The sequence below is a fragment of the Podarcis pityusensis genome (assembly GCF_964106645.2).
Source record: "Podarcis pityusensis genome assembly, chromosome: 17".
Classification (NCBI taxonomy): Eukaryota; Metazoa; Chordata; class Lepidosauria; order Squamata; family Lacertidae; genus Podarcis; species Podarcis pityusensis.
Window position 1 is genome coordinate 17343094 of NC_138042.1, and position 26120 is coordinate 17369213.

The 26120-nt window shown below is 44.5% G+C and overlaps 1 protein-coding gene across 1 annotated transcript in view; it reads right to left on the reverse strand.

The window, feature by feature from the left end:
- Positions 1-24383, reverse strand: part of ELAVL2 (ELAV like RNA binding protein 2) — a 168459-nt gene extending 144076 nt beyond the window's left edge. Inside the window, exon 1 of the mRNA XM_080987895.1 lies at positions 24267-24383. Within this exon, the coding sequence (XP_080844021.1) occupies positions 24267-24280 (14 nt within the window). The 5' untranslated portion in view covers positions 24281-24383. The remainder of the gene's footprint in view (positions 1-24266) is intronic.
- Between the last annotated feature and the right edge of the window lie 1737 nt (positions 24384-26120).

A 26120-nucleotide genomic window follows, 5' to 3' on the forward strand; every position in this document is an offset into this window, starting at 1 on the left:
CTCTCTGTTTTAACTTAAGAAATGGGGTTTCGTCAACTTTCCCCAAGGACTACCAGGAGATTCTAGAAGAAGATGGCACATGCCAACCTTGTACACAGTGCAAATGCCATGTTAACCGCTAGTTTGAACTCATTTCTTTTCTTTTCTTTTCTTTTTAAATGCATCCGTAAGTTTACAAACACTTAGCAAGGTAGCAAGTGAAATTAAGCAGAAGTTCTCAACTATCAGGCTGACCTGAAGGCTTACCGCCGGGTCCCTCTCCTGTCCCATTCCTGTTTAGGCAAAAGATGGTCCTCATCTTTTTTGTTTTGTTTTAATCTTTTGATTTTTTCAAACTTTGCAGAAGAAACCACATTTCCGACATCAGCGTTTGACACATAACACAAAGAAATAAAGAGACTCTCTTTCTGGTTACACAGCTGCTTTTTCTACGTAAGAACACAGCGACAAAAGAAAAACACACACAACTGTGCTCTTCAAAAATAACAGCACCATCACTTTTCGGACGCGGGCAACATAATTTTTAGAGTTGAGTAGGTCCTGCTAACACCCAGTCACACGCAAACCAAACTCAATAATTTAGGATCTTAGCAATTTCAAGAAAACAACAACAACAACAACAACAACAACAACAACAACAACAAATAAACAAGTAGTTTTTAACGCGCCTGCCCGGGAAGGTACATTTCATGTGGCAGAAGAACACTTTTGGGGGGGCTGGACGGGGTGGGGAAAGCAAAGGAACCATCCCCAAATCTAGGCAATCTCTTAATCTCTAGTTTCCACTCTAAAACTAAAGTTGGGGAGTTTCAGGACCATGGACAGAGGCGCCCATCTCGTCTTAGCCAAAGCAGCTCACTTTCTTTCGCCTTGCTTTCTCAGCCATCTCCCACGGTCGGCGAACGAGGAAGTCACACAGCAGCTAAGAGCCAAGTTTAAACACACACAAACTCTCTTTTAGAAAACCACTGTTTCACAAGAGCCGTAAAGAGCGTCGCTTAGAAAGAGAGGCTCGCTTGTCCACGCTCAAACAAGGAGCGGGGACGGGAAGGGGACTTCAGCAGAAAAAAAAAAATCTGAGATGTAACTGTCTATTCCGTTTGGAAAACATGTTATCTCAAGGCGATAGTGCTGCCCATGTGTGAAATTGTGCGAGTTGAGAGATCGGTCTTTAAAAGAGCTTCCTTTTGAAAGGGCTCTCATAAGGTCATGTTTACTGGACGTGCTCCCTAAACGCAAAGGAAGTATATAATAAACGAGAGGGCTCCAGCGCACGAAATAGTCTAGGCGTTGCTTAATTCAACACACTGCCTCCTGCAACTTCTCTCTCTCTCTCTCTCTCTCTCTCTCTCTTAACTGGAGAGAGAAAGTCTTGCTTCTTTCCTTGTTGCAAAATAGCCACCGAACGGGCCTCAAGCTTCAACTGACTCACTTGTTCCGACGCTCCGTTTCAGTTCCTTTCAGTGGACGCCTGTTTCGGAGTGTCTTTCGGAGCGCCACTTGGGCTCCGCACTTCCTTGGGGATAAACCAGTGCTGACTTCCGAGTAGACACCGACAGGATGTTGCTACTTGGAAGGAAGTCCCGCTGACACGAAAGCTTGCAGCCTTAAGCCGCTTGCCGAGAACTGAGTCCAACTGAACCCAATGAAGATTTCTTCCAAATCATACACGTGTGTGTGTGAAACATATATACAGTATATATATCTTACGGCTAGACTCGCGCTGCACATGTTGGCAGCAAGTTTAGGAGTTGCGAGCCTGACTAAGCAACACTTCTTCTTCTTTAAAAATAAATAAATTAAAATGATGATGATGATGCAGCCTGAATACAAATGAGCTTTCTTCTCCCCCCACATACAATCCCCGTGAATGTTTGGTATGTACAAAGGCAGTTGCGAAGAAGGGGTTGCTTTTAAAAAATTATTCTTTCCGGGCAAGGGCACGAGCAATCTCTTAACTTCTTGAAAGGGAAGATAAATGATGGTTATTTGGATTCAGATTGGAGGAAGCCATCTGCTTGCTTTCTCGTTGTTATCCCTCGCCCATTTGCTAGGTTTTTTTTAAGGGTGTGGGGGAGGGAGACGGGGGAGTTTCTGGTTTGCTGCTTGTGGACAGGGGGGTCCATCTCCTACCCCCACCCTTCTCTGCAACTTGGGCGCGGATACATGCCGCAAAGCCATGCCTATCAGCCAGGCGATCATTCCCATCTCTTTTCTCTCCCTTCTCCCTCTCCCTCCCTTAGTCTCTGTCACTCTGCAACCCCCCGCACCTCGACCCAGCCACCCAGCCACCCTCCCTCTTTTGTGCTCGGATCAAACGCCCCGCACAACAGAGAAAGTGACAGCAGCAGGCCAAGGTAACAAAGCCACAGTTTGTACCGAAAGACAGACCGGGGCCCGGAGAGACACGGCGGCGAGAGAAACAGCTGTCTTATCAGCGCGCTGCAGAGATGGAGATGGCTCTAGAGGTCTTCGGCAGATAATCACTTGAATGGGGCGGCGGGCTGAGCAGGGATGGGCGGGGGGAGGGAGAAGGGTGAAGGGAGGCGAGCTTGCAATGCGCCAAACTTTCGCCTCCACAAGGCCATCCCGGTGCTGTAAGGGAGCAAGCAGCAAGCACAGACCCAGCTGCGTTCTGCTCTGGCAAATAAAGACATAAAGCCCTCCCCACCACCAAATTTATGCTTACTCGCACCTGCTGCGCTGTATTCCAGCGGGTTGGGCTAGATGACCCCGATTCTACAATTCTATGAAATTAAGAAGTTGAGATGTGGGGTGGGTAGGTGGGATTAGAGAGCACGTTGCTGGCAGGACACTTAAAGGGCACGTATATTGTGCAATGCCTTTCCACTTGCAAGGAGAGAAGCTTCTCCCCCGAGCCTTGATTCGGGGAAGAGAGAGAGAGTGAGTCAAGAAGCCAATATTCCATGTCCTCAAATGGCCCCTGGATTAGGCATGGAATAGCGGGATCTCGTGTTCTGCTGGAGACAGGAGTCCCTCGTCGCAACAAAATTCATCTTCACAACCGCACTGTGAGTCCACGCACAGAATCGTTCCTTTGAAAGACAAATGGGGACTGCATGTTGGGTGTGCACGTGTGCTAAAGCAGTTTATCTAAATAAAAGGCCCCAATAAGTTTAGATGTTGTGTTGTGTTGAAGATGGCTTCGCTTCCCGTACCGCACAGAGACACAGACACTTCATCTCCCAGGGATCATAAATTTGCCAACTCCTCTCTGAAGGTGGGGGGGGGGGAGTCTGACTAATGAGCTTTGGAATAATTACTGAATTGGTGTAAGAAAAATGAGCCATATGTTTGTGTAAGCAACAAATCCTGTTGGAAAGGCTAATGGTGTCAAGGACTCGGCTCTTCCATGCTTCAGCAGGGAAACGGGCTCCTGTTGAAATGAGACTTTGTTTATTTAGCTGAAGATGGAAAGGTTGGAGAGAGTGGTCTAACGGGTGAAAGTTGCCGCTGCAAATCTCAGCCCCTTCCCTAATATATGGGACAGCCACCAGCAAGTTCCTTTTTCTCAGACAATGCACCTTGCAATGGAGGGAGAATAGTAACAAGGCCTTACAGGCTTATTGTTAAGATTGCTGAGATACACTTTTCAAAATTTAGAACAGAAAATATTTTATGGTTAGGCAGCCAGCATAGCTGGGGATTTCATAGGATTTATTTTATCTCTTAATGTCTTCACTTAAATTTCTAAATGGACACAACCAGCCTTTTATGACTTGTTCACTAATCTGGTCACTCTAGACCTGTGTTTCCCAAACTTGGGTCTCCAGCTGTTTTTGGACTACAGTTCCCATCATCCCTGATCACTGGTCTTGCCAGGTAGGGATGATGGGAGTTGTAGTTCAAAAACAGCTGCAGACCCAAGTTTGGGAAACACTGGTCTAGTTATATATTTATGTATATAAAACATCTGGCTAGGGTGTGTGTGTATACTGGCTTCCTACTACCATTGGCCCTACAAGCATGGTCAGAAGTCAGGGATGATGAGAACAGGAATGTTTGGAGAGCCAAAGGTTAGCCACCCCTTCTCTAAAAATACACAAGGCAGCAAATAGCAATAAGTCAAAGCATGCAATAAAACAGAACGCCTAAAAAATACCCAACAGCAGAACACGCCTACACAAAGTACAAAGCAGATTTTCAAACAACCAGGTATCTTCAGCCAGTAAAACCATTCAGTTCAGCTGCTTTAAAACCATTTGTGGCTCCAAAGTCCTCCTATACAGTGGTACCTCGGGTTACATATGCTTCAGGTTACAGACTCTGCTAACCCAGAAATAGTACCTTGGGTTAAGAACTTTAAGTGGTGCTTCAGGTTAAGAACAGTTTCAGGTTAAGAACGGACCTCTGGAATGAATTAAGTACTTAATCCGAGGTACTACTGTACCGGAAGGATGTTCCCATCCAGTGGAAATCCATTTAAATGGAGGCCAGACTAGCCTCCAGAGGCTGTGTACGGCCAGTGAAAAGGTCCTCTTTGTGGTTTCAGCTAGGCATACTTCTGCAGATGCTGGGATATACTGATGAGCTGAAAGAAAGCATTTGGTGCCTGTGGTTTACTGGGCGCAGGCAGAGTTGATACCAGAAGATGAAATCCCAACAGTGGGTTTCATAGCAAATGCTGGAGAGCCATTGACCCAGGTGTCTAAGCAAGCAGCCATGTAATTTGTACGACATCATTTGCACAGAACAGCATAGACCTGCATTTTCAGGCCCACTTTGGATAGCACTACTCACTGTAAGGGCATAACAAACAATAGGTGACTTCTGTCAGTGTGGATCAGAATCAATAAGGACATTCGCAGTTACCATTTTGTTTTCCTAATATTCCACCAGTGGGGGGGACGGGGACGGGACATGCTCCATGTTTGCCATTAGTAAAGGGGGTAAAGGGGAACCCTGACCATTAGGTCCAGTTGTGACTGACTCTGGGGTTGCGGCGCTCATCTTGCTTTATTGGCCGAGGGAGCCGGTGTACAGCTTCCGGGTCATATGGCCAGCATGACTAAGCCGCTTCTGGCGAACCAGAGCAGCGCACGGAAACACTGTTTACCTTCCTGCCGGAGCAGTACCTATTTATCTAGTTGCACTTTGACATGCTTTTGAACTGCTAGGTTGGTAGGAGCAGGGACCGAGTAACAGGAGCTCACCCCGTCGTGGGGATTCGAACCGCCGACTTTCTGATCGGCAAGTCCTAGGCTCTGTGGTTTAACCCACAGTGCCACCCACGTCCCATGTTTGCCATTAGCCTGTGTCAAATAATGTGCACCCAAGACAGGGAACAGGTGGCTGTAGCTGAGGTATCTATCTCACTTTCCGCAGCATCAATAAGCTCCCAGAACTATTTGCAGAGGAAATAAAGGAAAAGATAATCACCAGTCCACAAATGAGTAGATACCAATATTTATTTACAGAGCGACAGTAACTTCAAACAGCATGATATGTAAGTCTAATTTGCTTGCTTTTTATGCTGTTTGATGCATGCTCTTTGGCGCTGACTTGTATACCAAGGGTGGAATGCTCATTTGTTACAATTGGCTGTGGCCTCCAGAGCAGCTGTAGCTCAGTTTTTGCTGTAGCAAGGTAGTTGCCTGCTCAGCATGCAAAAGTTTCCAGGTTCAATCTTTAGCACAGGCATAGGCAAACTTGGCCCTCCAGATATTTTGGGACTACAACTCCACCAGCCCTAGCTAACAGGACCAGTCGTCAGGAATGATGGGAGGGCCAAGTTTGCCTATGCCTGCTTCGGGTAGGAGTGGAAAAGATTTCAGCCTGGTACCTTGGAGAGCTACTGTGAGTCCGGATGTAGACAATACTGAGCTAGATAAACCCATGGTTTAACTCAATATAAGACGGTTTCAGAAAACAACAAATACCGTATTTTTTGCTCTATAAGACTCACTTTTTCCCTCCTAAAAAGTAAGGGGAAATGTGTGTGCGTCTTATGGAGTGAATGCAGGCTGCACAGCTATCCCAGAAGCCAGAACAGCAAGAGGGATTGCTGCTTTCACTGCGCAGTGATCCCTCTTGCTGTTCTGACTTCTGGGATTCAGAATATTTTTGTCTTGTTTTCCTCCTCCAAAAACTAGGTGCGTCTTGTAGTCTGGTGCATCTTATAGAGCGAAGAATACGGTAATTACCCTAAGATGTGACAGTAAACCCAAGCTACAACAGATTTGTAATAATAATGATGATAGTAAATATATATATATATATATATATATATATATATATATATATGTGCTGCACAACCATTGTCAATTATATGGTTAGCATTGCTTGTTGCTGTTCATTAACACTGCAGATCAGTATGAGAACTCAATAATAATTTATTAATTATTATTATTATTATTATTTATACTCCGCCCATCTGGCTGGGCTTCCCCAGCCACTCTGGGCGGCTTCCCAACAAAATATTAAAATACAGTAATGCATCAAACATTAAAAGCTTCCCTAAACATACTCATACTGAAACATTCTGAGCATTCTAGCAAGTAAACTCTATGACTCTGAATTATATGTACCAATTGGGCAAAGCTCCTCCAAGAAGGATTAGGGAGGAGCGAGGAGGAATGATAACTATTGGAAGGATTAGCATGCACCTATGATATGAAAAGTTAAAACCAGCCACACAAGCACTTTATTATCATGAGCATGAGTTTTATGTTTTCATGCAATTATCTAAAGGAGAAAAGAGTGTGCATTGTGCTAAAACATCTCTCCTCTGCAGTAATTGTTCTGCTAATGATACAGAGCTGTAAAATAATGGCTATTGCCTATTGATAGTTACTACCTTTAAAAAAAATATGAAAAAAGCTGCCACGTTCCTTTTATTTGGAGCACTGTATAATTATATCTTAAGGTAATAAGATCACATGCATAAGAGACAGATTGATACTGTGGGCTGGGGCATATTTAAAGTACACTCAAAATAATGTTAGGGACAAAAGTTATGGTTTTACAGCCTGATCTGAGAGAGCACAATGGGATGGTTTGCCTGCTTATTCGGCCAAAAGTCCAAATAACCTTTCCTCCCAATTACATATATACATGACTGCATCCGATCATCACTTATGGTGACAACATATGACATTCATACTGTTTTTATTATCTGTTAGTGTATCTGAGAACCGTAGGCTCAGTCAGATTAGAGCAGTGGTGGTATTTGTGGAACAACTGTATGACCTTTTGGAAGCAAATATCATTTTTGTAAATATACAAAAGATGAGGAATACTTGGCATTTATAGAGTTCCTTTGAAGTGTCCAAAGTGCTTTGCACATATTATCTGGCTACGGGCCTGTAAAGTAGGCCTGTAAACTAGGCAACAAGGGGAATCATGCAGATGAATGAGCAGAAGATAAGCTGGACCATGGTTTGATAACCCACTGCTCAGTTCCCACCCTGAAGCAAGGAAAGGATGGTCCTGGAGGAACAACTCCCTGGAAATCATATATAAGCTGCTCTTTGGAAATATAGTGGAGTAGAAGAGTAAGCCTGTTTTGTCATTAAGTGCTATATGCATTCCACAGAAGCACAGAATCACAGTGTTAATTAATTAAGCATCTTAAAAAGCAGAGACATCACCTTGCCGACAAAGGTCCATATAGTTAAAGCTATGGTTTTCCCAGCAGTGATGTATGGAAGTGAGAGCTGGACCATAAAGAAGGCTGATCGCTGAAGAATTGATGCTTTTGAATTATGGTGCTGGAGGAGACTCTTGAGAGTCTCATGGACTGCAAGAAGATCAAACCTATCCATTCTTAAGGAAATCAGCCCTGAGTGCTCACTGGAAGGACAGATTGTGAAGCTGAGGCTCCAATACTTTGGCCACCTCATGAGAAGAGAAGACTCCCTGGAAAAGACCCTGATGTTGGGAAAGATGGAGAGCACAAGGAGAAGGGGATGACAGAGGACGAGATGGTTGGACAATGTTATCGAAACTACCAACATGAGTTTGACCAAATTGCGGGAGGCAGTGGAAGACAGGAGTGCCTGGTGTGCTCTGGTCCATGGGGTCACGAAGAGTCGGACATGACTAAACGACTAAACAACAACAACAAAAATGTATGATAATTGTTAACAACATATATAAATTTAAGAAGTGTTTAGGAAAATACAAAGAAATCCCCAGCTCTATAGAACCAGAGCTGTGGACACCCCTTCTTGGGTGGAGAAATTGTTCAGGGGAGGACTAAATTTCTCCAGGGAGTAGGCGAAATTCTCTGACAGTTTCTCAAGGCAGGAGCTCACCAAGAGCCGTGTCACATGCAGCTTCCTATCCACTTTCCCTCCAAGGTTTATTTTGAAGCCCCTTTTGCGAGTGGTAGTTAACAACAACTGCTGAGCTGGCAAGCTGGCCGCCATTTTGCCTCATTTATTGTCCTCTGGACCTAGCCTTGTGGGTAGAGGGAATGGTGCCAGGCAAAGATCTGGAGAAAATTCATCAGAGGGACTTTCCTTTTGGTAGGAGGGCGAAAGAAAGCGAAATATCGATTAACTTCTGCAAGATAATTTATGGTACTTCAGTTAACAATTGTAAAAAAAAGGGGTAATAATGAATTAAGAAGGAGGCAGTTTACCAAAAATGAAAAGAGAACTGTGCAGAGGATGAAGGAAGTCAACTGGAAGAAAAGAACTGAAATATGGTGTGTATATATATATATATATATATATATATATTGTTCATTATCTGTTCTATATATGTTTTCGTACGTTATTATGGATTATTTATATTCCTTTGTTTTTCATTTGTTTCTTGTTGTTTTGTCTGTTGTTTTCTGTTTGTTTGTTTTTCTTTTGATTATGCAGTTTTACAGTTGATTATGCAGTTTTACAAGTGTGGGTGTGTATGTTGAAAATAAACTCATATAAACTCAATAAATAAAAAAATAAAAATAAAAAAGAAAGAAAGTGAAATAAACAACCCTCATACTTTTTCATTAGCAAAAAACAAACAAACAAACAAAACCCTTCAGCTTTCTTCCCAGTGTATTTTGAGTAAATTTGAATATTTACTTGGGAGCAGGTTTCTTTATGTTTGGCAAGGATGTCTCTCTCACAGCATTTTCAAGGATGTACCAAATATGGCAGTTGGGTTGTTTCACCCTCACAGTAATGATAGCTTTTCCATAAGATGCTTTCTGGCGTCAAGGCTGTAAAGTCTGCTTAAACTCACTTCAGTGAAACAGTTTTATTTAGCTATATTCCTATGCATGTTTACCGAGAAGTCTCACTAAGTTGAATGCATCCTACTCCCAAGGAACTATGGTTATAATTAAACTCCCTTACGCCTGCGCCTGAAATTAGTGCACTCACGCAATGCTAAATAAATGCATTTAGTTTACCTTTTGGATTTTGCAGCAAATCAGTTCAGGTTCATACCCAGAGAGTGCAACAAAACTTCCACTGATTATGTTTTTTTTAAAAATGGCTTTCTGCAGTCACCTTGCATGTTTGTTTGCTTTGTGCCTTGTCCATATTGATTTCTGGGTTTCGGTTACTCAAATTCTAGGGATCCTACAGAAAAAATATATTTCCCTTTTGCAGTTGTAAACCAGTCTCTGTTACACGACGTTCACACCCACCTCCACAAACTGAGTGTGGGTAGTCAATAATCTGTTGAAAGTGAATGTGATGCCTTTGTCCAAAAACATTTTTATTCAAGACTATTTATTGTGTCCCCTTAGCTCATTTGAAGAATCATCTCAAGATCAGAATGGGCAGCTCCAGATTAATTCTGTTTCTGAACACAATTTTTCAACAAGCACTGACTCTGCATTCATCATCTGAGGCCCTTCTCCGTGTGACTCCTCCTCGAGAGGTCTGGAGGGTGGCAACACAAGAACGGGGCCTTCTCTGTATTGGCACCCTGTTTGTGGAATGTTCTCCTCAGGAAAGTTCGTCTGGCGCCTTCATTATATATTTTTCGGCGCCAGGTGAAAATGTTCCACTCAGTGCTATTTTTCTAGAAAAAGAGGTGCTGAAACTCACCATGAACACCTCCCTCCTTCTCTTCCTAGTCTGGAAACCTTTAACAACTACCTGAAGTGTAATAACTGAACTTAAGCAACTGAAGGTTGAAAAAAACTATGCATTTACTTCCTTGTTTGGAAGCCTATAACATCCATTCGATCAGGCTTCCTCAACCTTGGCCCTCCAAATGTTTTGAGACTACAGTTCCCATCATCCCAGACCACTGGTCCTGCTAGCTAGGGATCATGGGAGTTGTAGGCCAAAAACATCTGGAGTGCTGAGGTTGAGGAAGCCTGCATTAGATTTAATACAATTGTTAATAAGTTCACTGTTTCCTGAAATAACATTACCACCTGATACAGCCTTTGTTTTATCCACTTTGTTCTGTAAAATAAATATTTCTTATTTGTCCTGAGTCTCCAAGTATCTAAGATTTCCCTCACACAAAATCCAAAAGATAACCGGTGGTGGTTAAAATATACTTAATAGCAGTCATGCAGAGTAATGGGTTCCTCACACAGCCCTTCTGATCAGGGGAGCCTAGTTAGGATACAAACAACTATGTTTTGCTTTATTTTTGCTTGAGGGTCTTTGAATGCTGAGAGGGTTTTCCTGTGAGAGGCAGACTAATTATTATTATTATTATTATTATTATTATTATTATTATTATTATTTATACCCCGCCCACCTGGCTGTTTTCCCCCAGCCACTCTGGGCGGCTCCCAATAGAATATTAAAAACACAATAAAACATCAAACACTAAAAACTTCCCTAAACAGGGCTGCCTTTAGATGTCTTCTAAAAGTCAGCTGGTTGTTTATTTCCTTGCCATCTGATGGGAGGGCATTCCACAGGGCAGCCACCACCACCAAGAAGGCCCAATGCCTGGTTCCCTGTAACCTCACTTCTCGCAGTGAGGGAGCTGCCAGAAGGCCCTCAGCGGGGGACCTCAGTGTCCAGGCAGAATGATGGGGGTGGAGATGCTCCTTCAGGTATATTGGGCCAAGGCCATTTAGGGCTTTAAAGGTCAGTGCCAACACTTTGAATTGTGCTCGGAAATGTACTGGGAGCCAACGAAGGTCTTTCAGGACCAGTGTTATATGGTCCCTTACAGACGTGTGTCCCTCACTGCTGGGTGTGCATGTTGTGGAAAGGGCCGGTAGTTATTTAGTGAGCTTGAGATGCTCTTGAGGACCAATGTGATTTGTAACACTGGGTGAGGGAAGGAGCTCCTCCAGGCACCTGTATTCCGAATTGCCAACCTACTGTGTTGTCTTGCAAAATGCATGCTTTCCCCATTCTCTGCCAAACTCAGCACGCCGGTTGTGATGTGGCTGTTGCCATGCACGAGAGCACAGCCCTGGAATAAATCCTTCCTTTCCAAAATAGAAGAGCGGTCTTGTCACACAACTAATACAGCTTGTCTCCTGGTAAAGGGGTGTGTGGGGAGAGACGGGGTGGTGGAGGAAATCCGCTGACAGCCCTTCTTTTACAGATCTCCTTGACAGGCAATCTTGGGCTTATGAAAAGGTAATGCAGCATTAGCAAGCCCGAAGCAGAAAGGTGTAAGATAAATGGCACAGCCCAGTGGTGTAACTCGCGTAGAGTACAGTAGGCATCTGAGAAGTGGGATGGCAGCATAAAGACTCATGTGAGGCTTGCATGTTGTATATAAAGTGCAGACGGAAGTTATTTTGATTAGATTTTTTTAAAACAAGTGCCGCAAATATTTGGAAAGGCATTACATTCCAGGAGATATCTGGATCTTCCTTAAAAGGTAAAGGTAAAAGCACCCCTGACAGTTAAGTCCAGTCGCGGACAATTCTGGGGTTGCGGCGCTCATCTCTCTTTATTGGCTGAGGGAGCCGGTGTACAGCTTCTGGGTCATGTGGCCAGCAGGACTAAGCTGCTTCTGGCGAACCAGAGCACCGCACGGAAATGCCATTTACCTTCCCGCCAGAGCAGTACCTATTTATCTACTTGCACTTTGACATGCTTTCAAACTGCTAGGTTGGCAGGAGCTGGGACCGAACAACGGGAGCTCACCCCATTGTGGGGATTCGAACTGCCAACCTTCTGATTGGCAAGCCCTAGGCTCTGTGGTTTAATCCACAGCACCACCTGCGTCCCATTTCTCTACGTTAGTTCTATTAAATTAAGATGATGTAGTAATTCCTACCTCACGTGGCTTTTAACCTCTGAGATATGAGCTACACCAAGGTCAAGGACCGTCAGGTAGCTGCTAGTGCCCCAGAAGTGCCCACTGCTTCTGCCACCTATCCTGCGTCCCCTGTGCCAAAAGGCCAAGTTTACAAGCCATCTTTTGAAATCCCCCATAGCATCCTTTGTTATGCTTTGTTGGGTACTTCCAGGGCATTGTGGGAAATTTTAAACGGCAGCTCACAGCATCCCACTGCTGCCCCTGTGGAAGCCCTCAGTATGGGGTCCACCAGCCAGCGGTGGAGCAAGCCAACTGGGCGCCTGGGGCGGCATGCAAGCCCTGTGCCCAGGGGCGGGGCCAGCCACCCACGGGGGCAGGGCCAGCTGGGGCGAGACGATCTGTGGGGCCTCTGAGCAGTCTGCCTGCCTCCTCCCACTCAGCCGCCCTACAGCTGAGGGGGAGGCAGCGGGCAGACCGCTTGGGGCAATGTGGAGCCTGCGGGCACCCAAGCCACTGTGTCACTTCCAGGAGAGATGCGTGGCTCGGGCCTGCTGCAGGCCCTGCGGTGACTGCCGCCCACCATTTTGTCACCCCCCTCTGTGTGGACACCCGGTGTGAGCCGCCCGTTTTCAGTGCCACTGCCAAATCCTAGTTCACCACCAGACTTTAACTCTCCCCCCGGAAGGATCCAATTGCATACCTAGAAATGCACCGTAGGTTTATTTAAAGTGGTTTAAAGTTGCAACAAACCCACTTTTTTTTTTTAACCACTTACATTTTTGCAATTAGGAAAGTGGTTTTTGCAGTTAGGAAAGCCTGACAAAAAAAAAAGAGCGGACATTGCCTCGCCTCAGGCGAAGTTTTGCAGAAGGCAATCAGGATGAATGCTCAATAAACAGGCCCTCTAAGTTGCAAAGGGAGAAGAAATGACAGTGTCCCTGAACAGATCCAAAGTACATTTCTCTCACGACTGAGAAACTGCAATGAGTCCCCACTTGGAGAGGAACAAGGAGCAGATCAGAGGGTCATGTTTCGAGATGGTCCTCTCTTTTTTGAGAAATCAAACACTAGCTGTACTTAATTCCTTTAAAAAAAAATCTGCATGTTGTTCAGTCTCCCAAGCAAGATTTGACAAAATGGAGGAAGCCTGTTGTGCTCTAAACTATTCTTCACTTGCAGGGCACTGTGACTATTTTCAGTCACACACTTGGAAATTCAGGTTGTACAATTATAGCTGATTGGGAGGCCTTGAACACACACACACACACACACACACTGCGAATCCCCCAAAAATCAGATAGGGAAAGAAATTGGCGAGTTAGATCATGTTTCCTTTGATACAAACAAATCAGAACGGAGGCTTGGAAATAGCCAACACTATCTCATCTCACTGGAAGCAAATCAGGATGGGTTGTACAGAAATACTCAAAGTATCCCGTCTGCCAAGCCTTGCATCTCTTTTCTCTCCTCTGACTCCCATAATGATGCGCTGCTTACTATAAGGCAACTTCCAGCAGAGCAGGCAGGCAGGAAGATGTGTTGCAAAACATCTGTCAGTCTGCTATCATAGCCATATCTATGAGGTTGGACTTAACAAATTCTCTCTTCTCCCCTCCTTCCCTTTCTTTCTTTCCAGAGATGCTGAAAAGGGGCATCTGTCCTGCAGTATTCTTGGCTGGCCTACATTCTAAGCTGACTCAGGGTTCTCTAGTCTCCAGTGGAAAGGTAACTGGGCTATAGGCTACAGTTCCTCCTCCTGGAAATTCCCCTTTAACGCCCCCTGTTAGCTCAATAAAAGCAGTGTTTAAATAACCAAAGTGCCTTCATTGAACTATACTTGCCATTTCCCTCCCGCTTCTTAGTGAGATAAAATAGGGATAATTACAAAGAGGGATGAGCAGGTTTAATGAAAGCCAGTTTCTTTTTGGTATATTCCTGAAGCAGCAATCATCATCTGTTTGGCTTTTGAAGAGCAACAATTATAATCACTTAAAACCCCCAAGGGGAACAAAAATAGAATTTAGATTAGCATATAAAATATACAGCTGGATTGGGCAAGCTTGCAAAAAAAAATTAAAAAAAAAATTTGGGAAGATCATTCTCATTTGAATGCTATTCAGTATCACAAGCAAAATGAGTTCGAGAGGATTTCACATGCATCTTTCTCCCTTTAATAAAAAAAAAGGAGACAACATTTTGAATGATTTTCCTAAATAACAGGACATGCAAAGCAGCTGAGCTTAGAAAAGATACCCCAAGGCAGCAAGGCTATATCAAAGTGACAGGATGTACCTCAGTGGCAAAGCACATACTCTGTTGCAAAAGAGTCGCAGGTTCAATCTCAAGCGATTTCAGGTAAAGCAGGGACCCAGCTGCTAGATGACCTAATCTGTACTACCATCATACAAATCCATTTTTTAAATTAAGAAACGAGACCCCAAATGCATGTTTGGGCTGACCTAAAGGTGAGTCTTGGGTCTGAAAAAGGTAAAGGTAAAGACATGACTCGACAAGGTGATGGTCTGACTCCATACAAGGCAACATCCTATCTCCTAAGTACAAACATCCCTGGGCGGATGTGCAGAATAAAAATTCTGGACATAATTATGGACGTATAGCAACCCTGATTTACTCAGAAGTAAAGGATACTATGACCAGTGGAGCTTACTCCAGTGAAGTGTCTATCAGTGGGCAGCCTAAGTTTCTAACATCTTCTAAGGCGGTGGTTCCCAACTGGTGGTCCACGTATGCCGTGGGGGCGGTCTGCACAGCGGTGGAGCAAGCCGATTGGGCGCCTGGGGCGGCACGTGTGTCCTGTGCCCAGGGGCGCAGCCAGCTACCCGTGGGGTGGGGCGAGCTGGGGCAGGATGCTCCGTGGGGCCTCTGAGGAGTCTGCCTGCCTCCTCTCACTCGGCCGCCCTACAGCTGGGGGGGGGGGGGAGAGGCCGCAGGTGGACCTTTTAGGCAGCATGGAGCCAGCGCGCGCCCAAGCCACCATGTCACTCCCAGGAGAGACGTGTGGCTCGGGCGCACTGCAGGCCGCACGGTGAGTGCCGCCCGCCATTTTGTCACCTCCTAAGTGGTGACACCCGGGGCAACCCGCCCCCCACTGCACCCCCTTCCTGGGTCTGCATAACCCACCCAGGGGGTTCTGTGGCACCATTCACATAAAATCAACATTTCAAAAGTAGGGGGTCCATGGCTTGGCTTTTGAAAAATGGGAGGGGGGGTCTGCAGTACTTGGCAAATTGAGGCCCATGCATAGTAACTGAGAAGCCAATCAAGATGGTCTAGAGCAGGCATAGGCAACCTTTGGCCCTCCAGATGTTTTGGACTACAATTCCCATCATCCCTGACCACTGGTCCTGTTAGCTAGGGATCATGGGAGTTGTAGGCCAAAACATCTGGAGGGCCGAAGGTTGCCTAGAGACCAGGGTGGTGAGCATCCTTTTTTTCCCAACTACATTTGCTCATGGGCAAACTTCTGATGGATACATGACAGGGGTACTTAGGGACAGAAGTGGGCAGGGTAACTGATGTGACTATTGCAGTAAGTGAACAAATGTATAGGTTGAGATCCTGATGCATTTAGGGGATCCTCTGTCTCATTGCACTGTTCTGCTCCGAGCAAACAACTGCATGGGAAACATGCCGTGATAATTCAGTAACTGAATGGCATTAGTTTGCAGTGAAAACTATGCAAACACAGCACACACACACACATTTTGTCTTTTTATAAAGAAAACAGTAATCATAAAAGTTGTGTTTGAGAAAGCACTTAACTGCCACTTCGCTTAACATTAAGGTCTTATTAAAAAGGGCACAGCAAGTTCCCTCTCTCCCCCCCCCCCCACATACACACTTTTTTCCTGGGCTCCCTTGGCCATCTGTTTCATATTTCACATGCACAGAACAATACGATGCACTGTAGCATACAAAACCCCATCAATGCTTGCTCAGTTTAATGTGAAATCTAATTGCCTGCTTGCTTAGAAACAAATCAACAAAAAGTGTGGGGAGGAATTAAGTGCAAGGACATCATATGCTGGTGGGCAGGGAAATTGAGAAAGCTGGATATCCCTCTCCACAACATGTGTCCAAAACAGCATGGTTAGCATAGATGACCGGGCTTGTGCTTTCCTACATTAAAGACATCACTGCATTCTTAGAATGCACCCGCCAGGACGTCAGAGCTGGGCATATTTTTAGAAGAAAATGCTTGACTTGCTAACAAATGGCAGTCAAAAATAGATTCGCCCCTTCCCCTAAAGAAGCACGACATTCTCAGCCAGCCACTCCTCCAGAAGTACAAGGACCCCGTTTTGCTGATTGGCCTCTTTTTTAGGGTTGCTAAAAAAATTAAAATACATGACTATGGGGCAAGACAGCTCCTGTATCTGCAAGAGTTGGGCATAAGAGAGCATTTAAGCAGCTTATTGTGGGGTAGGGAAAGCTGCGCTTGCTGGAATCATTTCTTCGCACAACACACACCTCCCTTGCTACCAGAAAGTTCAATGGAATTTACCCCTGCAGTGTGTATAGGTCTGCAGTCTAAGTTAATTTTGTTTCTGGTTCCAGAATCGGAGGCATTTAGGGGGGTGAGGGAAAACAATCCTGTTGTGAACCCACATGTGATGGAGTCGTCTGCATTTGCCAGCCTGAGCTCCTTTTGGGAGAGAGGGTAGGGATGTATCAGAGGAGGGTGGGATATCAATTTAATAATGAACAAAGTGGGATGCCAAGTTGTCAGCCATCTCACTTCTTTTCAGGTAGACATGGCTAAGCCTGGCCTAAGCATCTCACATATTTCTTTTCCTTCCATGCTGGCCATTAGATGTATCAACTCATAGGCTCGACACCATGAGTAGGCGAACTAAGGCCCGGGGACCGGATCTGGCCCAATCACCTTCTAAATCCGGCCTGTGGACAGTCCTGGAATCAGTGCTTTTTTACACAAGTAGAATGTGTCCTTTTATTTAAAATGCATCTCTGGGTTATTTGTGGGACCTGCCTGGTGTTTTTACACAAGTAGAATGTGTCCTTTTATTTAAAATGCATCTCTGGGTTATTTGTGGGACCTGCCTGGTGTTTTTACACAAGTAGAATGTGTCCTTTTATTTAAAATGCATCTCTGGGTTATTTGTGGGACCTGCCTGGTGTTTTTACACAAGTAGAATGTGTCCTTTTATTTAAAATGCATCTCTGGGTTATTTGTGGGACCTGCCTGGTGTTTTTACACAAGTAGAATGTGTCCTTTTATTTAAAATGAATCTCTGGGTTATTTGTGGGACCTGCCTGGTGTTTTTACACAAGTAGAATGTGTCCTTTTATTTAAAATGAATCTCTGGGTTATTTGTGGGACCTGCCTGGTGTTTTTACGCAAGTAGAATGTGTCCTTTTATTTAAAATGCATCTCTGGGTTATTTGTGGGACCTGCCTGGTGTTTTTACTTGAGTAGAGTATGTGCTTTTATTGAAAACGCATCTCTGGGTTATTTGTGGGGCATAGGAATTCATTCATTCCCCCCTCCCAAATATAGTCCGGCCCCCCACAAGTTCTGAGGGACAGTGGACCAGCCCCCTGCTGAAAAAGTTTGATGACCCCTGCTCTACACCCTGAGCGGCTGGGGAGAGAAGCGTTGCACTTGGATTTTGCTTGTGGGCTTCTCACAAATATATTTGCTTTTTCATAGGCTGCCAAGCTAACATCAGTTTTCAAATATTATAACGAGCAGTTCTGACATCGACACAGCTGTCCCTTCCAGGATATGTGCATGGATCACTGGAAGGTGTAAGTATCTTTTATCACGTTTCCTGTTGTAGGGGGTTGGACTCGTGGCCCTAGGGGTCCCTTCCAACTCTATAATTCTATGATTCTGTGATGTGGTTGGCTACTATGAGAACAAGATGCTGGACTAGATGAGCTGGTGGTCTGGGCCAGCAGGTCTCTTATGTTCTTAAGGTCATTTACAATTTGCCAGAAGAGAGGAAACACAGCAACCATAAAAGAGGTCAAAGGATATAGCACATATTTGCTTGATATTTGCAAGTTCTAATTTATATGTATTGATGCCAATTTGGAAATTATTGCTATAATTTAAACAGAAATGCAATGCAGCTCGCCATAGTGAACTGCTGACTCGTGTTTCTGCTTGGTTTTCGAGAATGTTTCTGAGCACAATTCAAAGTGCCGGTGCTGACCTTTAAAGCCCTCAACGGCCTCGGCCCAGTAGACCTGAAGGAGCATCTCCACCCCCATCGTTCTGCCTGGATACTGAGGTCCTCCTTCGAGGGCCTTCTGGCAGTTCCCTCACTGTGAGAAGCGAGGTTGCAGAGAACCAGGCAGAGGGCCTTCTCGGTGGTGGTCCCCGCCCTGTGGAACACCCTCCCTTCAGATGTCAAGGAGATAAATAACTATACAACTTTTAGAAGATATCTGAATGCAGCTCTGTATCAGAAAGCATTTAATGTCTGATTTTATATAAGCAGCAAGCCACTCAGAGTGGCTGGGACAACCCAACCAGATGGACGGGATACAAATAATAACATTAGTAGTAGTAGTAGTAGTATAATTATTACTATGCCATTCAAAGTAAGAAAATCCCTTGTCTTAAAAAGAGGGGAGTGCGTTATCTGCCCTTTGCTGATAAACTTTGCTAATAATTTGTAGTTATTATGAAGCATGAAAGATTATTTATTCTTGAATGTATCAGAGGAGGAATGCTATACACACTTCAAGATGCTATTAGCCATGCAATAAGAAAAGACAGGCACAATATCGAAACCTTTGTCTTAACCCCCACCCCACTTACCAGGAACTCCAAGGGATGGAAAATAGGCATGAGTCACAGAAGCCCCACCTCTGAACACTACTTTCCCCTCCCCCTTCCGATTTTGTGGTTTATTTTATTGACAAAGTAATAATAAAAATAAAAAAATAAAAATGTGCAGCCTACCCCTGAGACCATTCCATTGTAACTATCCAACCTCTTGCGATGGTTTGACCCGTTTCCGTTTTAACAGTACAAATTCTACAAATACCTGCCATATCTCCTGTGAACACTACTTCCCCACTCAAAACCAGAGTCCCACACAACTTATTTAAAGTTGCTGCTGTTTTTTTAAAAAAGTCAGATGATCATATCACTGATCTCTCCTACATGGTAGAATGCCTCCTCTGAGTTCTGTACGCCTTTGCAAACAGGAAACCAAAGAGCTGTGTTTATACATTTCCTGTAAATGGAACAGGAACAAATTTCTCGAAAGAGACTACATGGAACTGGCGGAAATGACTGGCAGAATCCGAGACCAGGGAGAAGAGTCGGTGGAAGAAGATTGGAAAAAATTCAAAGTATACTTACAGAAACACTGTAAAATTAATGAGTGTTAGAAGGATGCTGGAATGAAGTTATATGGTTTTAGTAGAAATGCAACAAAGAATTAAGTAAAAGCTGATTGATAACGGGTTAAAATGAAAAAAATTAAGGTTAGATTGTTAAGATAAATTATAGAAAAAAAAATTGAGAAAGATGGGAAGAATTTGCTGAAATAGTGAATTGAACTAGAATACAAAAAAAGGGAGGTGTCAGGAGGTCGATGAAACAAGTAAAGGAAAGGTAAAGACATGGAATATTGGATGTGTGTTTTAGTTTTTCCCCCCTTTGTTTCTTTTTGCTGTATTGTTGTATTGCTTTTCTATGTTTTTTTTCTTTTTTATTGTCTTTTTTCTTTTTTCTGTAATTTTTAAACTTTTAATAAATATCATTTTTTTAAAAAAAACAAATTTCTCGAAAGAATTACATACTTTGAGCATGGCATCCTGTCATGCAGGGCTGAGAACCTTGTTTCCCTCTGCATGATGCTGGATGTCCAGCCAGCCCCAGCCATCATTGCCAACAGTTGCAGACTTAATATTTGCGTTCCATTGCCATTTACACACAACATTTACATTCCCCAACACCACCACATTTACATTCACATATGTGTGTGTATGTGTGTGCAACACCCCCAACAACTGAAGATCACACTCCATACATCTGAAGAAGTGGGCTCTAGTCCACAAAAGCTTAAATAACAATCAAATGTGTTAGTTGTTTTTATTTTTGGTATGTATTTTCCACTTTATTCATAAGACTAATCTAGATCATCAAGACATGGCAACATTTCTACGTTCCCTAAGTCAATGAAAAAACTGAAATAACACAATCTCCTTAAGCTTCTCTTCTGCACTCGTGCTTTTTAGGTGGGAGGGGAGGGTTTTGAAAAAGAAATTTTAGAAAGATGCAACCATACCCTTTTTTTGGGTTTCTGCTGCTCATTTTGGCTGCCCAAGCATCTGTTAGGAGCATAGGGCTGGTTTTTCTTTCTGGTTGGTGAGTTGCTCTCCTGGGTACTGAAACGCCTTTTTGTACAACTGCTGCACAGGTGTAATTGCAACACTTGCACAATTCTGCAAACCTCCCATTTTTGGACATGATAAATCACACAAATCTCACACTCCTTTTACAAAAATCATTAAAAAGGATTTCACAGTTTGCTTGTCACTTCCTCCTCAAGAAATAATTTTTTCCCATCCACAATGAGTGCACCATTTTGTTTTGTTTTGGCACATGCAGAATAAGGGTAGGTTTTGGCTCCTTTCCCACACCGTTGTATCCCATCCCATCTCAGGGATAGCTTTCCACACCATGATTGCCGTGTAACACCAAGGAAAACCCTTCCCCATCTGACCTCCCCTTAACAGTATATTGAAGCTTTTGTATTTTGAGATAGCAAGACGCCTTCCCCAAATCTTGCAAAACTTGCACGAACAGGAGAGTAGCTTCCTACTTACTAACCAACTAGCATCAACATCTCAACTAACATCCCAATACTGGCTCAAGAGAGCTTGGTCCAAGAGGAAGGACCTCCTTGAGGCGTCGTTAGTAGTTACTGACGAAATCCTCGTCTGCAGTTCATATTGCCATCACTTGTAAACACTATTTGTTGTTCCAAAACCAAACAACGCCCTCTTTCTTTGTGGTACCTCTGGTTACTGTAGATGCTAACAAGAAGTGGAGAAATATACAATGCAGTCTGATGTGCTCCTCACATGTGCTTCCTGTCTTGCAATAATCACAAGGAGTATATTGCCTTAGGAGTATATGTGTATACTAAACATGTACAGTGGTACCTTGGTTTGCATACATCTTGGTTTGCATACGTTTTGGATTACAAACACATCAAACCTGGAAGTGCGTGTCCCGGTTTGCAACCTTGTTGTGGATTACAACACTTTTTTTTTTTTTTTTTTGGATTACAAACAATTTTTGGGGGGAGGCCTCATTGGTGAAAGCGCGCCTTGGGTTACAACCTGTTTTGGTTTAAAAATGGACTTCCGGAACGGATTATGGTTGTAAACCAAGGTGCCACTGTATACTAGGTTTTCTGCTCCAGAAAAACTACTCCAGGGACCATAACAACAAACAACAACAACAACAACTTTATTGTTTCTAACTCTGGACATTCTTGCAACAGAATATTAAAAACATGATAAAACATCAAGCAATGCAGAGTGTTCAGTTGGGGACAAAGTTCATCTTGGACCAATTAAGAGGTTTTCTGATGGATAAGGAGATGTGATCAATGTCAAGGCCAGATGGCAGACCTTTCATGCAAACCTCATCCCTTTCCAGCACTTTCTGGGCCTACTTTGGACCCACCCATCCCTTTTAAAGGAAAACAATGATAACCAATTTTTGGAGGCAACTCTGGCTTACATAGGGTGGTATTCCGAGCCGACCTCTTGAAATTTATAAGCCTAACATTATTTAGGGCCTAAAGGTAAAGGGTAAAGGGACCCCTGACCATTAGGTCCAGTCGTGGCCGACTCTGGGATTGCGGCACTCATCTTGTTTTACTGGCTGAGGGAGCCGGCGTACAGCTTCCAGGACATGTGGCCAGCATGACTAAGCTGCTTCTGGCGAACCAGAGCAGGGCACGGAAACACCATTTACCTTCCCGCCAGAGTGGTACCTATTTATCTACTTGCACTTTGACGTGCTATCGAACTGCTAGGTTAGCAGGATCAGGGACCGAGCAATGGGAGCTCACCCTGTCACGGGGATTCGAACCGCTGACCTTCTGATCGGCAAGTCCTAGGCTCAGTGGTTTAACCCACAGCATCACCCACGTCCCTCTATCTAGGGCCTACTTTTGAGTAAAACTGAAGACCACTCACATGTGCCTTCTGTAAAATGGAATCAAAGGTATTAAGAATTTTTCAGCATAACACTATTTGATTTCTTTTTTCCAGTAAGGAGCACAGCGGTCTGTTTTCGAGTTGATTTCACTTAGAATATAGGGTGATACGACTTCCCAAACAGAGCCAGCCCAGCCATGAGGCAAAGTGAGGAGACTGCCTCAGCCAGCAGGATCTACAGGGGCAGCAGATCTGGCCTGCAATGAATGCATCAATTACAGCTGCTGAAAAAATAATAATAGCAGCAATAGGATGCAATATGAAACCAGAGGCCAGCTCCCAGCTTCTTGCAACCTGCCTCCATTGGGGTCAGAGGGAGGTGGGTAATTGCAGCCAAATTTCTCAGAGAATCAGTACTTGAAATGGTGAATTTTGGCTTTAAAGTATCAATCACCTAGATGCATAAAGATGCAACAAAAGGAACAAGGCACTGAACTAACTTCTTCTTAAGATGGTGTTTCTCAGCTGCTTTGAATATGTCCCTCTTTCTTAACAGGTTCTGTATTTCGGGTGGCCAATATTTCAAAACCAAGCCCTTCTCCTATGCTTTTTCTCATTATCTTGATACACACACACACTGAAAGATGGTAAACATGGTCCTATTGTTGACCCCCATTTCAGTAATAAAAGTGTAGCTGGAGAAGCTGCCAATCATCCAGAAAGATAGCTAGCTTAGCCTTCTCTTGAGTTCTTTTTACAGCAGCCAGATCTGCTTTTTTGAAGCATGGGCATCAGTCTTATCTTTCCTAAAATATGCACTTTCAGCTGCTATTAAAGGCGCAGGAGCTAATAAAAACAGTGAGCCGGGAGAAAGGAGATGATTGGCTGCACCTCAAACATAACAGCCAGCATCAGCCAATCTGGTGCTCTCCAGATGTGGCTGGACTCCAACTCCCATCAGCCCCCGCCAGCGTGGCCAAAGGTCAGCAACATCTGGAGGGCACCAGATTGGCTACCCCTGATGCAGACAAACTGCTCCTCTTGAAAGACCCCGCCCCCGAGGCAACTATTAAGGCAGAGCAGCCCTGGGATCCATTCCGACGCCTCCCCTCCCCATTTAACAAGATCACATTTTATCCACCGGGCTGCAAGGCGAGGATGCAAGTTTATATGTTACTTCCCTGTCTCATGCTTAGGGACTTTTCCTTCCCTCCGCCTTTCAGCGGTCGTGGAAGCCTACTAGGCAGCAGGTCTACTCGGAAGTAAGGCCCATTGAGTCCAATGGGATGCGTCGGGTTGCAGCTCGAGCGAGAAGCTGCGTGGTATTTAGGTAATGCCTTTGGTGTGCGTGTCAATTTCTCTCTAGCGCTGAGCTAATGCCAGTTGATGGATGGGAGGGTTAAACACACACACACAGAGACAGACAGACAGACCAGACGTGCAAGCGAGAAGAAGACGGGTCTAGTTTTTGAATGGGAGACGGAGTTCTATTGTTCTTGGGCGGTGCTAGATTATGACTGGACTCTCTTCTCTTCTGGGGCAGAATTCAGAGCACAATCCTCAGGTTGTGGGTCTGATTCTGGACTGAACAGAGACATACATAGAGATATGCAATACATATATCGTATATGCAGATATATATATATATATTTGCACATATATTTTGCAAATATATATGCAAAATCCTTTGGCAGGCAGGCAGACTGATTCTACAGCCTTTGCCTTGCTTCGCAAGAAACAGCTGAAGTTTTCCCCAGTATCGCTTTCTGTGCACTTTGAAAGAGCTTGGGTGGTTATTCTGAAGCAGTCCCACCCCCCAAAGCCTCTCTTATTCCCCCTCCCCGCTCTCCCAAGAAAACACGACCCGTGGTTGTCTAATGCAAAAGGAAAGAGAGAAAGAGAAAGTGTAATAATAAAAGGGCACTTACCATTGCAAGCTCATAATGCTTTGTCACAACCTTTACATAAAAGAAGTCTTAAGAATTTTCTAAGCGCCCGATGCTGGGTGTACCATAAGGGTAAGTAGGGAGGAGAGACCAGCACTTGAAAGTCAATTCTATAATCATCTCCAAAACAAAAGGAGAGATGGGTGACCAATCAGAAAGGAAGCAGCAGACCACCCCTCTTCTTTCTCCTCCCCACCCCCACCCCCCCCCCCCAAAAAAGACCAGCCAGAAAGCATTGGGGAGACAGATCCAAGCGATTATCATCGGGAGAGCGCCAGGTTTTGAAGAATGATAATGAGAGAGAGAGAGAGAGAGAGAGAGAGAGAGAGAGAGAGAGAGCCCAGTCACTTGTATCCAAAGGCAGAAGAGCGGTGGGGGGAGGTAGAGGGGTGGGAGGAATAGTCTTCAGAAACTGAAAGCCCATTTCGGTTCACTATCTCTGCTGTAGCTTTCCGGTGATGGATGGTTTTCCTTCAATGAAACCCTTTCTGAAGGCAGGCAGACAAGAGGACGTCCACCGTTTTCTCTCTGTGCGTAAAAAGCATACACTCCACTTAACTGTGGTGTTTTGAAATACCACTCTCACATTTTTTTGACGTATACGTTTTTTTAAAAGTGTATCCCTAAAAATGTAATGTGTAAATGAGATATGTACATGTGTTGGAAACACATTAATCATGCAGGTTTGAGCCTGGTTAACCAGGAGTAGTTATCACTTGATGGTTGCAGCTTCTCCAATATACCACTTCAAGTGCATGGTTTCTTGGCAGGCTCTGTTCAGATATTCATCTGTCAGTGGCCATGCAATGGTTCGCACATTTGATGGACAGCTGCATGTGTGAACTGATTCCACTGAGGTGATGTGAAAGGTCTGTTTGTCGCATTATAGATCTGTGACGACCCGTTCTCACATGCAAAAGATCCCTTTGACCCTGCATCAAGTGGCAATGTGCATTCTTCAGTGTATTCAAGGGCTGAGAAGTCAAACAATGTACACACACACACACACACACACACAGCTGAGAACTCATCACTTTCTCTCCATGCTTAACCCACCCACTTTCAATGCACTCTGAGCTTCATCCCAACACTTGTGACGTCATATCCACGCCCAAATTCCTTGGCTCAACAGGACGGCTTTTGTAGGTTGTACTGTTTCATTTGCCCTTGTCTTCTGGTATCTGGCGCTGTGGGTTAAACCACAGAGCCTAAGGCTTGCCGATCAGAAGGTCGGCGGTTCGAATCCCCGAGACGGGTTGAGCTCCCATTGCTCGGTCCCAGCTCCTGCCAACCTAGCAGTTCAAAAGAACGTCAAAGTGCAAGTAGATAAATAGGTCCTGTTCCGGCGGAAAGGTAAACGGCATTTCCATGCGCTGCTCTGGTTCGCCAGAAGTGGCTTAAGTCACGCTGGCCACATGACCCGGAAGCTGTACGCCGGCTCCCTTGGCCAATAAAGCGAGATGAGCACCGCAACCCCAGAGTCGGTCACGACTGGACCTAATGGTTAGGGGTCCCTTTACCTTTACTCTGGTATCTGTTCAGCTACTTCTCCATTGGCAACCCCTCCTTCCCTCAATGATTCAAGCTGAAGGTACACAGCAAAAATATTCTATTATGTAGACTGGGGTGGAGAACCCCAGGTCCAGGGGCCAAACTTCAGACACTCTAGGCTTTCCTTGAGTCCTTTGGCTCTCTTGAGTCCTTTGGCTCTCTTGTTTGCCTGGAATGAGGGAGGTGCTTGAGAGGGTTGGTCTACAACAGGGTTCAGCAACCTTTTCCAGCCGTGGGCCGGTCCACTGTCCCTCAGACATATATTTTGAAAATAATAATAATAAT